At 43.9% G+C, this 13,609-nt stretch overlaps 1 protein-coding gene across 1 annotated transcript in view; it reads right to left on the bottom strand.

The window, feature by feature from the left end:
* ACAD11 (acyl-CoA dehydrogenase family member 11) overlaps nt 1–13,609 on the bottom strand; it is a 164,296-nt gene that overhangs the window by 120,949 nt on the left and 29,738 nt on the right. Inside the window, exons 9-10 of the mRNA XM_040353109.1 lie at nt 10,176–10,299; nt 3,240–3,317 (exon numbers count right to left, since the gene is read on the bottom strand). Of these exons, the coding sequence (XP_040209043.1) occupies nt 3,240–3,317; nt 10,176–10,299 (202 nt within the window). The remainder of the gene's footprint in view (nt 1–3,239; nt 3,318–10,175; nt 10,300–13,609) is intronic.

The following is a 13,609-nucleotide window of genomic DNA, read 5'->3' as shown; positions in this document are numbered from 1 at the left end:
GTCTGTGTCCCCACTGCAGCCTGAAATTGTACAGACTGGCCATTGCCACATCTACTGAGCATGCTCCCGTTTCAGTTCCCTTCTAAGCTGTACATTTCCTCCTCCTTATCTGTACAATCCACGTTACTATAAAGTCACACGTAGTTGTATACACAGTGGTAAATTACAGTGTATGTTTAGTATCATTTTAAAGTGGAGGTTCACCCTATAAAAAAATTCTAACTAGAGCCAGCCCAGTTCTGCATATAAAATGACACTGACCTTTTTTTTTTTTTTCCCCGTAGATAGCGTTTAGCCGTGGAATTTGTGGAATTCATAGCGGCTTCCGGGTAGGGAATCCCGCGGGAGTGGGCGTTCCTATTGACATGCCAATTGATTGACATGCTAAACGACGGCGCACACAGTGCGTCACGACTTCCCGAAGGAAGCTCGGGTCAGCTCGGCTCTATTCGGCGCCTGCGCACCGGCGCCGAATAGAGCCGACCCGAGCTTCTTTCGGGAAGTCGTGACGCGCTGTGTGCGCCGTCGTTTAGCATGTCAATCAATTGGCATGTCAATAGGAATGCCCACTCCCGTGGGATTCTCTACCTGGAAGCCGCGATGATTCCACAGCTAAACGCTATCTACGAAAAAAAAAGGTCAGTGTAATTTTATATGCAGAACTGGGCTGGATCTAATGTTAGAAATTTTTTATAGGGTGAACCTCCACTTTAAGGTAAAAAAAAAACTTCCATTGTCAGTGTAGGGATCCTTACTGCCTGCAAAACGTTCCTAGCATCACTGCGACAAATACACAATTGTTCCTTTTTGCTTTATGCACTGCAGGCAAATGCTGCATGGGTCCGTGTCCCAGAAGATGTTGCTGATCTGATATCAGGACAGGGATAGCGAGGTCTTTCATCATTAGCTCTCTCAGTGAGAGATCTGGACTTCTATGGGCACCCTACAGCCTTCCAAATGGAAGTAATGCTATAAAAGGTGCATGTTGTTACATATCTGAAAACACGTCCATGGTGTGATCATAGATTATAGCTTTAAAATTGCCTTTATTATAATGTAAATACAGCAGTTTATATTAAAAGTTAATGACCATACATTGCGGGAAATTTCGAAAAACCGGAGCTGACAGAATCTGGAGCAACTGCGCATGGCAACCAATTAGCTTCTCGGCACAGTGGCTAAGTGGTTACCACTTTTGCCTGGCAGCACTAGGGTCATTGGTTCAAATACCAGCCACTGCCCTACCTGCCCGGAGTTTGCATGTCCTCCCTGTGCCTGCATGTATTTCCCTCCGGGTATTCTGGTCTCCTTCCACACTCCAAAGACATGCTGGTAGGTTAATTGTCTCCTGTCCAATTTGGCCCTAGTATGTTTGTTTATGAATCTGACCTAGTGACCTTAGATTGTAAGCTTGAGGACAGGAGCTGATGTGAATGTACAATATAGATGTAAAGTGCTGTGTAAATTGTCGCACTATATAAATACCATAATAAATGCCTTGCACAGCTGCTCCAGTTTTGTGTCATTATGTTTGTATACAAAACTAAGCATAAAATCCTCAATGTGGTTCTAAAGGATGATGTTTTTTTACCTTAATGCATTCTCTGCAAAAACCTTCTGAGTGCAGTTCCCCCCGCGACACCCCCTTATAATTACCAGAGCCTGATCTCAGTCCAGAGCTGTGCACAAGGGCAGCGCCTCTCTCAGCTCTCTCCCTCCTCGTAGGCTCAGAGACAGCTGCTGTCAATTATAGCCAATGAGGAGAGAGCGGGGGCGGGGCAGAGCCACATTCTGTGCGTTTATTGACACACAGAGCAGGCTCAGAAGGAGCCAACACGAGTGTCCCCATAGCAACTGTTATGGTGGGCACTCGATAGTGTCAGGCCTCGTACACACGATAGGTTAACCAGAGGACAACAGTCTGAAGGACTGATGGTCCGTCGCGCCTACACACCATCAGTTAAAAAACCGATCGTGTCAGAACGCGGTGAAGTAAAACACAACGACGTGCTGAAAAAACGAAGTTCAATGCTTCCAAGCATGCGTCGACTTGATTCTGAGCATGTGTGGATTTTTAACCGATGGTTGTGCATTCTAACGATCGGTTTTGACCTATCGTTTACCAATCCATAGGTTACATTTTAAAGCAAGTTGTCTATTTTTTAACCGAAGGTTAAATAATCTATGGGGCCCACACACGATCGGTTTGGACTGATGAAAACGGTCTTTTAGACCGTTGTCCTCTGGCTATCCTATCATGTGTACGAGGCCTTAGAGTACTGGTAGTTGATCCGAGAAAAGGAGGATCAGGGCTGCTCTGTGCAAGACTGTTGCTCAAAGCAGTTAAGTACAAGGGCCCAGATTCAGGTAGAATGTGCCCCTTTCTTACGGAGGCACAGGGCAGCGTTTTTGCCCTGCGCCCCCGCAAATTTACTGCGCTACCCGCGATTCACGGAGCAGTATCTCCGTAAATTGCAGAGGCGCTGTGTAAACTGGCCCTGCGTAAGGGCGCCTAATGTAAATGATCCCGTAGGGGGCGGGAATCATTTAAATTAGGCGCGCTCCCGCGCCGAGCGTAGAGCGCATGCTCCGCCGGGAAACTTTCCCGACGTGCATTGCGGCAAATGATGTCGCAAGGACGTCATTTGCTTCAAAGTGAACGTGAATGGCGTCCAGCGCCATTCACGAATCACTTACGCAAATCACGTAAATTTCGAACGTCGCGACGCGGGAACGACGGGTATCCTATAGCATTGGCTGCGCCTGCTATTAGGATGTGCAACCTTACGCAAAACCCGACGTACGCAAACTAAGTAATTTGCGTACGCAGGGCTCGCACAACGTTATGAATCGGTGTTAGTATGCAATTTGCATACTATACACTGATCACAATCGGAGCGCCCCCTAGCGGTCATCGCTAGAATGCAGCCTAAGATATGCGTGGCATAAGAGCCTTATGCCACGCAGATTTTAGGCTGCAGTCGGCGTAACGAGCTCTCTGAATCAGGAGAACTCGTTACGCCTGGGCAACTAAGCAATTGCGCTGCGTAACTATGGTTACGCAGGCGCAATTGCTCTCTGAATCTGGGCCAAGATGTTTGTTATTTAAAAAACAAAAACTTAAGGAATTGCAATCACTTTAAAAGAATCATACTTCTAATCAAACAATAGTGTAGTACCAAAACATGCAGGTCTGCAATGTGTAAAGCTCCAATATAAAACAATAAGTGGTGATGTACCTTGAGCTTTTCCAAGATTGCAGGCTTCTTCCATCTTAGAGGAGAGTTTTCATTTTTAATATAATACTCCAAAAACTCCTAAAATAGAAAAATTAATTCAGTTTGCTAAATAAAAAGAAAGCGATAAACATGTGCATACATTCTTCTTATGGGCCAAGGCAACCTAAAATACAATATATAGCCAAACGTTTGTGGACAACTGACTATCACACCTATACTATATAGTTAAACATAAGTGGACACCTTCCAGATGTTTCCAGTGAAGAGGTACTGGTAATGCTATGGCATATAAAGACATTTTAAACAATTTTGGTTTTGTTCAAAATTTTGGGCTGTGCAATAGATTAGGGAACGTCTGTAGAATAATTACATTAATTTGGCTTTTTAAACCAAGATCTCTAGTTTGCTGGTTGAGTTCCTCTTTAACTTTTGAGTTTTACTCGACTTGGCATAAGATAGATCTTGAAATAGTTAGGTTTGAATGTCAGCTTTTGTCACAGTTGTTCTCCAGTGTCCAAGGTTTGACTTGAGGTCAGCGGGTCAGCAGGTTCACAGAGAAGAATACACACAGAGTTCATGCGTCATAGCTGAACCAGAAATACTTGTCTTTATGTCTTTACATGCTTATAAAGAAAAATCATAGATAATTCATAACTTAGCTAGTTATTTGATATTGTTATTTAATTATTTAGAGTTTGTTTGAAGTGATATATTTATATATATATATATATATTCAATTATGAGTTGATTATGCATTTAAGTTTTGGTACAGAACTTCTGGAACCTAAAGAATATGGGCTAGATTCAGGTACGGCGACGTAAATTTGTGCGGGCGTAGCGTATGTTATTTACGCTACGCCGCCACAATTTAGAGAGGCAAGTGCAGTATTTACAAAGCACTTGCTCCGTAAATTGCGGTGGCGTAGCGTAAATCTGCCGGCGTAAGCGCGCCGAATTCAAATTGTCAAGAGGTGGGCGTGTTTTATGTAAATAAAAAACATGACCCCACGTAAATGGCGTTTCTCACGAACGGCGCATGCGCCGGCCGTGAACGTATCCCAGTGAGCATGCTACTAATCACGTCGCAAATAGTCAATGCTTTCGACGTGAACGTAATCTACGCAAAGCCCTATTCGCGAACTACTTGCGCAAACAACGTAAAATTTTCAAAATTCGACGCGGGAACGACGTCCATACTTAACATTGACTATGCCTCATATAGCAGGAGTAACGTTACGCCGGAAAAAGCCTTACGCAAACGACTTAAAAAAATCCGACGGGAGCACGTACGTTTCTGAATTGGCATATCCAGCTAATTTGCATATTCTACGCTGAAATCGACGGAAGCGCCACCTAGCGGCCAGCGTAATTATGCACCCTAAGATACGACGGCGTAGGAGACTTATGCCGCTCGTATCTTAGCCTAATTTAAGCGTATCTGGTTTCCAGAATACGCTTAAATTTACGACGGCGTAGATTCACAGTTACGACGGCGTATCTACCGATACGCCGGCGTAACTCTCTGTGAATCTAGCCCTATATCTATTGTAAGAATTTGGCATTTAACAGAAGGTCAACACTATGGTTTTTTATAGGAAACTGTTGTAAGTAGTGGTCAATCAAAGCAGCCTAAAAGACAGGTCAGCTTTCGGCAAAGTGAATTAGACAAATATGGGGATAAGTTGTAATCTCTATTTTGGAGTTAACCATGTCAGGACAATGGGTGCAGTTATGTAATTTAACTATAGATTAAAGCCATATAAAGCATCTATGCAAGAAAGGGTGTTAACTTTGTATTTAGCTGACATATAGATTTGGGAATAGGATAACAAACACTACACATGATTCCTTCTACCATACACTCAGAAGGAAAACACATTACCACACTCTAAGGCCGCGTACACACGGTCGGACAAAACCGATGAGAATGGACCGAGGTTGTTTCATCGGTCCAAACCGACCGTGTTTAGCCCATCTGTCTGTTGTCCTTCGGTCCAAAATTTTAAAACATGCTTCAAAATCGAACCGATGGCCCGCTGCCCGATCGGTCCAAACCGATGGTTAGTACAGAAAGCATCGGTTCAAAACCAGCGCACGCTCAGAATCAAGTCGACGCATGCTTGGAAGCATTGAACTTCATTTTATTCAGCATGTCGTGTGTTTGACATCACTGCGTTCTGACCCGATCGGTTTTTTGAACGATGGTGTGTACGCACATCAGACCGTCAGGCCACTTCAGCGGTGAACCGATGGAAATGGCCCGTCGGACCATTCTCATCAGTTTGGAACGACCGTGTGTACGCGGCCTAAGAAAGACACTGGGCTAGATTCGCATAGATTAGATCTCATTTAGATCTGCGTAATCTATGCGATTTACGATCCGCCGGCGCAATTTTGCGAGGCTAGTGCAGTATTCACAAAGCACTTACCTCCAAACTTGCGCCGGCGGATCGTAACTCCCCCGGCGGAATTCAAATTCCGCGGCTAGGGGGAGTGTACAATTTAAATCAGGTGCATCCCCGCGCCGATTTAACTGCGCATGCGCCGCCGGCGATATTTCCCAGTGCGCATGCTCCAAATGACGTCGCTAGGACGTCATTGTTTTTGGCAGCAACGTAAATTCCGGCCATCCGTATTCGCGACCGACTTACGCAAACGACGTAAAAATTTGAAACTCGGCGCGCGAACGACGGCCACACTTAACATTAGCTACCCCTCATATAGCAGGGGTAACTATCCGCCGGAAAAAGCCGAAAGCCGTAAAAAAAAGCGACGGGCGGGCGTTCGTTTCTGAATCGGCGTATCTTCTCATTTGCATATTCGTCGCGAGTAAAACACGAAACGCCACCTAGCGGACAGCGGAAGATTGCATTCTAAGATCCGACGATGTAAGTCACTTACACCAGTCGGAGCTAAGGGAGATCTATGCGTAACTGATTCTTATGAATCAGTCGCATAGATCCGACCGTCGGATCTCAGAGATACGACGGCGTATCAGGAGATACGCCGTCGTATCTCTTTGTGAATCTGGCCCCCTGTGTTTACTTTAGGCCCTGTACAGAGCCTACCTCACAAACAGCTGTTCTAACAGACACCTCTCTCACAACAGAAGAAGCTAGAAGCTGAATCTTTTCCTGTATTTTCTTTTAAGCTTTTATTCCTAATATCTTTTGTTTTACTACATCAAGCTGTATGAAGATTTGAACTTTGTATGTATTCACAAGTTGATGCCAAGTGAGATACAAATAAAACTCACACTTTGAGTAAGCCTGGCTATTTGAACTTTTGAACGAAACGTCCTGAAAAAAGACACCATTGACATAACACGTGTCAAGGTGCACTTTTACAACGTCCTTTAATGTTTCAAAAGGATTGTGCCCCTTTGCACAATTCTAGCTCAAAAAATACATGGTTTGGTGGAGCTTGATTTGGAGAAACATGAGTGGCTTACAACACGACCCTAACCTCAACCCTACTGAACACGACCCTAACCTCAACTCTGCTTAACACAACCCTAACCTCACCTTTCGGAACACGACCCTAACCTCAGCCCTACTGAACACAAACCGAACCTCAACCATACTGAACACGACCCTAACCTCAGTCCTACTGAACACGACCCTAACCTCAGTCCTACTGAACACAAACCTAACCTCAACCATACTGAACACGACCCTAACCTCAACCATACTGAACACGACCCTAACCTCAGCCCTACTGAACACAAACCTAACCTCAACCATACTGAACACAATCCTAACATCAACCCTACTGAACACAACCCTAACCTCAACCATACTGAACACGACCCTAACCTCAACCATACTGAAGATGACCCTAACCTTAACCCTACTGAACACAAACCTAACCTCAACCATACTGAACACAATCCTAACCTCAACCCTACTGAACACAACCCTAACCTCAACCATACTGAACACAAACCTAACATCAACCCTACTGAACACAACCCTAAGCTCAACCATACTGAACACGACCCTAACCTCAGCCCTACTGAACACAAACCTAACCTCAACCATACTGAACACAAACCTAACCTCAACACTACTGAACACAGCAGTAACCTCAACACTTTTGGGATGAAGGGAATGCTGGCTGTATGCCATGTCTTCTCATCCAACATCAATACCTGATCTCACAAATACTCTTTTGCGTTCTCTTTGAACTCTTTTAAGGGCAAACCAAAAGTTTCCACAAACACATGCCACAATTTTGTGGAACACCTTTTCAGTAGAGTGGAGGTGGTTAAAGCAACACAAGGAAGGATCAACTCCAGATTAATGCCTATGGTTTTGGCATGGGATGTCCAAAAAGCGCATATAGGTGCAATGGAAAGCTGTTCACAATCTTGTGTGCAAATACTGTACCTACTACAGTTATCTCTACCTACTACAGTTATCTGTAAAGAACAAGGGAGACACATTAGCCACTCTTTAAAGGACTGGTTCACTCTCAACTGATATTTCAGGTCCTATGGGCTGAAGCACACAATAACCTCTTATATCTAAAAAGGGACTACTGTTGCATTTCTTTAACTGTAATACTAGACGTGTTACTTCAATTGCTGCATTCTTTGTAATAGAAAATAAATAAAATCAAACAATTTACCAGACCCTGATAAGACAATTGACATGTCAGGTTGCATGAATAATAAAATAAAGTGCAGATCTCATTACTAGAGTCTGAGATGAAACAAGACTGATCCTGACATATATTGAAGATTACAGACAAATAGAATATACATATAAAATAACAAACAGTGGGCAATCAAAAATCTTGACAACACAAGACACACATATGCACTTCATTTAGAGCAAAGGTTTGCTTTCTACTTCTCAGGTTACCTCCACGAAGATAAGGTAAAGGAAAATGATAAAGCTTAGTACATAAATACAATATAGTGCATGTACACAGCCACAGTACAAAGTACTACCTTGGTTGCTGGTGAAAGAGTAACTAAATCCAAAAACAAAAATGTAATATAATTCAGCTTCCCAGTCCTTAGATTTGACTGCATTCGTTTTTAGTTTTCTGTAGGCCAAGAACATTTTTAGCAAGTCCAGAAAATAACTGTTGATCTTGCCAAAAATATATTGTCCTTTTTCGCTTCCTGTTGATGAACTGAAAGCACAAAACAAACTTATCTGCCTTGTGTACTATGAATCCACCCCTCTATGTAATCACGAAAAAGATATGTTTATAGTTCAGCATGAGTGACAACTATGGCTTCCTTTGTAGATACAGCATCTGTTACCTTCAAGAGCATGCAGTGTTTACACAGTGTTTTCCTGTTGTTTGTAAAAAGGGAGATCTCTCATTAAAGCGGCGTTCCACCAAACAACAACAACTTTGCATAAATCTACAGCATTATGCATAAGCAAAAACATTTGACATTTTTTTTGCTCACCTCTTCAGCACTGTTGCTATGTGGTCCTTTGTATTCTGCCACTTCCTTTCTGTGGCGCCTGACGTAATTTCCTTTGGCGCCTGTTTTTCTGGTGCTCCTGCAGTGGGCAGCGCTGAGGGCTTCGTTGCCATCACAACAGGGCAGGCACTTCTGACGAAGACGCCCGTTGTGATGGCAACATCTGAAGTGTACGGCGCTGCGAGCCGTTGATACTGCGCATGCGCAAGAATGCTGCACAATGTCCTGGAGGATAGTGCTTGTGGGCTTCGCATGCCCACAAGCAATATGGAAAATGCCATCAAGGCAGAATACAAGATATATTTGTTTTTGAGATCGGCAATCGAGTGGCGATCAATAAGTAAAACCCGAGTAATTACAATAGGATTAATACAAAAACAATTTTTCTGAAAAAAAAAAATTTTAAGCAGTTGGAGAGAGTCACCTCCCTATCAGTCCACTGTCACTAGGATTGAAATCTATAGTAAATACTAAATTATGAGTCGACACCAGAACAGGAATAGAGAGGTAGGGCCAGATCCACGTAGTGCGGCGCTTCTTTACGTCCGGCGTAGTGTATCTCAGATACACTATGCCGCCGTAACTTACAGCGTATTTCCCGTATCCATAAAGAATTTGCGCCGTAAATTACGGCGGCGTAGTGTAACTGTGTCGGAGTAAGGGCACGCAATTCAAATGGATGAGATGGGGGCGTGTTTTATGTGAATACGTCTTAACCCGACGTAAATGACGTTTTTTCTGAATGGCGCATGCGCCGTCCGTGGGGGTATCCCAGTGCGCATGCTCCAAATTAACCCGCAACAAGCCAATACTTTCGACGTGAACGTCATTCTACGCAAAGCCCTATTTGCGAACGTTTTATGCAAACGACGTACACAACGGAAAATTCGACGCTGGCCCGACGTCCATACTTAACATTGGCTATGCCTCATATAGCAGGGGTAACGTTACGCCGAAAAAAGCCTTACGGAAACGACGTAAAAAAATGCGCCGGCCGGACGTACGTTTGTGGATTCGCGTATCGAGCCAATTTGCATACTCGACGCGGAAATCGACGGAAGCGCCACCTAGCGGCCAGCGTAAATATGCACCTTAGATCCAACGGCGTACTAAGACGTACGCCAGTCGGATCTAGCCCAGCTTTAGGCGTATCTTGTTTTGTGAATACAAAACAAAGATACGCCGGAGCAACCTAGCAGTTACGTGGCGTATCAATAGATAACGCCAGCGTAACTGCTTCGTGGATCTGGCCCGAAATCTTCAAGTAGGGACAACTGTTCCAGAGACAACTGTCTAAAAGGGGATTTACCTTCATATTATCTGTGTTAACTGTGTATGGAACTGCATAGAGAACAGTGCCAATGCCTACAGTTATAAATATACAGTATGTACAATCCAACAGTTCTTTACTGTTTAATGACCAAAACAAATATGGAAAATAATAAGCATGATTGAGATAAAATAAAAGGACTTCTCCAAGGAGCACCTACCTCTTGTGCTGGAAAAATATGTTGTTTCATAAAATGTTTCACTTGCTGCAGAACCTTCTGACCTTTGGCACTAAGCAAGAACAATTCACCGGGGGACACAGATAACTCTTCTATAGTGTTCTCTCTAAAATTAAAATCGGTAGTCAACATCAAAAAAATTTACAATATTTAAATAAACCAAAATCAGAAAATGCTAAAAGTCAGTTCCTCAATTGAAATTCAGTAAGATTTCTGATATTATTATTATTTAATAATAATAATATAATTATTTTTTTTAGTAATAGTAGCAGCACATAAATTCAGAGTATTATTATTGTAACAAACATGTAAATGAATTATTAGCGTAAAATGAAGGATGGATGGCCGCACTCCAAACCAAACAGGTTGTCTTTATTTAAACGAACAGCAAAAACATGCTGGTTATCCTCCCGTTTCTGTTGCTGTGATCTGGTATGTTTTTGCTGTTCGTTTAAATAAAGACAACCTGTTTGGTTTGGAGTGCGGCCATCCATCCTTTATTTTACGCCAATGCTTGCCTAGTGCACTGCCAGCACCCTTGGAATCCTACACCTGTGTATGACCCTATAGCAGACCCACCTTGAGCGGTGATTTTCCTTCTTCTAAATTAATTATTAGACATGACAAAATTGATATATAAAAAAACTGATAATGTAAACAATATTGAACCGCTAGCCGACCAGCCGCCGCAGCTATACGTCATTTCGCATTCCAGCCAATAGGGACGTGTGTGGGCCGCTGGAGGCGCCCCTGGTGCCATAGCGTGTGCCCGGCAGCGCGATCTCCGCCGCACACCCGCGATCGCTCGTTACAGAGCGAGAACCGGGAGCTGTGTGTGTAAACACACAGCTCCCGTCCCTGTCAGGTGGAGAAATGACTGATCGTCTGTTCATACAATGTATGAAAAGCGATCTGTCATTTCCCCAAGTCAGTCCCACCCCCCCTTCAGTTAGAACACACATTAGGGAACATAATTAACCCCTTCCTCTCCCCCTAGTGTTAACCCTTTCCCTGCCAGTGGCATTTTTACAGTAATCAATGCATTTTTATAGCACTGATCGCTAAAAAAAAAAATTGATAAAAGTGTCCGAAGTGTCCGCCATAAGGTCGCAGTACCGATAAAAATCGCTGATCACCGCCATTACTAGTACAAAAAAAATATATATTAATAAAAATGCCATAAAACTATCCCCTATTTTGTAGACACTATAATTTTTGCGCAAACCAATCAATAAACACTTATTGCGATTTTTTTTTACGAAAAATATGTAGAAGAATACGTATCGGCCTAAACTGAGGAAAAACATTTTTTTTTATATATTTTTGGGGGATATTTATTACAGCAAAAAGTAAAAAACATTCATTTTTTTTCAAAATTGTCGCTCCATTTTTGTTTATAGCGCAAAAAATTAAAACCGTAGAGGTGATCAAATTCCACCAAAAGAAAGCTCTATTTGTGTGAAAAAAAAGGACGCCAATTTTGTTTGGGAGCCATGTCGCACGATCGCGCAATTGTCCGTTAAAGCGACGCAGTGCCGAATCGCAAAAAATGGTCCAGTCATTGACCAGCAAAATGGTCTGGGGCTGAAGTGGTAAAGGGGTTATAAACCCTCACGGTTTTTCACCTTGATGCATTCTCTGCATTAAGGTGAAAAACCTTTGGTGATGCAGCTTCCCCCCAGAGTCCCCCTTTTACATACCCGAACCAGATCTTTCCAGCAATGGGGACGAGCACAGCAGCTCCAACCGCTGTCTGGGGTCCTCATTGGATAGATTGATAGCAGCAGGAGCCACTGGCTCCCACTGCTGTCAATGAAATCCAGTGACACTGGAGCTGGGGGGCAGGACACAGTCCTGCTGTCTGTGTCAATGGACACAGCAGCAGGACTCGGGAGCATGCCCGCACAAGTGCCACCAGGGAGAGCGGCTTTCCATGGAGGCACTTGAGAAGAGGAGGAGCCAGAAGCGCTGTGGGGGGACCCCAGAAAAGGAGGATCGGGGCCACTGTGCAAAATCACTGCACAGTGGAGGCAAGTATAAGCATGTTTTTATAAAAAAAACAAAAAAGCACAAACCTTTACAATCACTTTAATAGTTAAAGGTTCTGTCCCCTATATTCATTAAGATTATGCAATACACAAAATGGATTTTGGATAATTCTTGATAAACTAGACAAAATTTGAGCCAGGAGTGGCCCTGTCAGCGCCCTACTGCCAGACATTCCTAAAGATTCAAAAGAGTCAGGGAGAAAATTGTTGGCTGAACAGCAGCTACATATAATTAGATGCAGCCACTGTTCTGGTAGCCTGACATCCACAAGTGCAGAATACAATCACCGGCAGGGAAGATTCCTCCCTCCACCCATGCTGGTTAGTGTGGCAATCAATAGATTTCTCTTGTTCAGCTTGTGGGGCACTTCAAGGAAAAGTATAGGGGAGTGTGTGCTTTATCCCACCATATTTTACATTACACAACATCTTAACTTTGACAAAGGAAACATTTGCTTAGAGAAGCATGCATCCAACCATTGTTTACCTTTTCTACTAAAAATGCAAGTTGTCTGGCTGTCATTCTGTTTCAATCAATTCTGGCTACTGGCCAACATTTTTGGTTTTGTTCTGGCATGTTTTGGGATCAGTGATTTTCTGTAAATCACCTATTATTTTTTGAATGGACAATTATCGTGTTGCAGATTTGACTAATCTGCAGAGAATCATTTACCGTATTTTCCGGCGTATAAGACGACTTTTTGGATGCAAAAAAATGCATCCAAAGTCAGGGGTCGTCTTATACGCCGGTGACAGTCTACGTGCTGCGAGCGTCCATGATTTTAAAAGCCGCTCCTTCTTCTCAGCGTGTCCTGTGATAGGCGGAACACAAATCTTCCCAGCAGCGCCTCTGTTCTGTGTTCCTCTTATCACAGATGCCTTCTCATCCTCGGACGAGAGGACGTCCGTGATAGGCGGAACACAGAACAGAGACGCTGCTGGGAAAATTTGTGTTCCGCCTATCACAGGACACGCTGAGAAGAAGGCGCGGCTTTCAAATCATGGACGCTCGCAGCACGGAGACTGTCACCGGCCTGGAAAAAATCAGCAAAACGTGAGTGATGGCACTGTTGGCACAGTGGGGGGAAAGTGATGGCACAGTGGGGCGAAAGTGATGGCACAGTGGGGCGAAAGTGATGGCACAGTGGGGCGAAAGTGATGGCACAGTGGGGCGAAAGTGATGGCACAGTGGGGGGAAAGTGATGGCACAGTGGGGGGAAAGTGATGGCACAGTGGGGGGAAAGTGATGGCACAGTGGGGGGAAAGTGATGGCACAGTGGGGGGAAAGTGATGGCACAGTGGGGGGAAAGTGATGGCACAGTGGGGGGAAAGTGATGGCACAGTGGGGGGAAAGTGATGGCACAGTGG

The sequence above is a fragment of the Rana temporaria genome, chromosome 5, assembly GCF_905171775.1.
Source record: "Rana temporaria chromosome 5, aRanTem1.1, whole genome shotgun sequence".
Lineage (NCBI taxonomy): Eukaryota > Metazoa > Chordata > Amphibia > Anura > Ranidae > Rana > Rana temporaria.
Note: the sequence above shows the minus strand (reverse complement) of the source record. Positions and strands in the feature narration are given on the sequence as shown.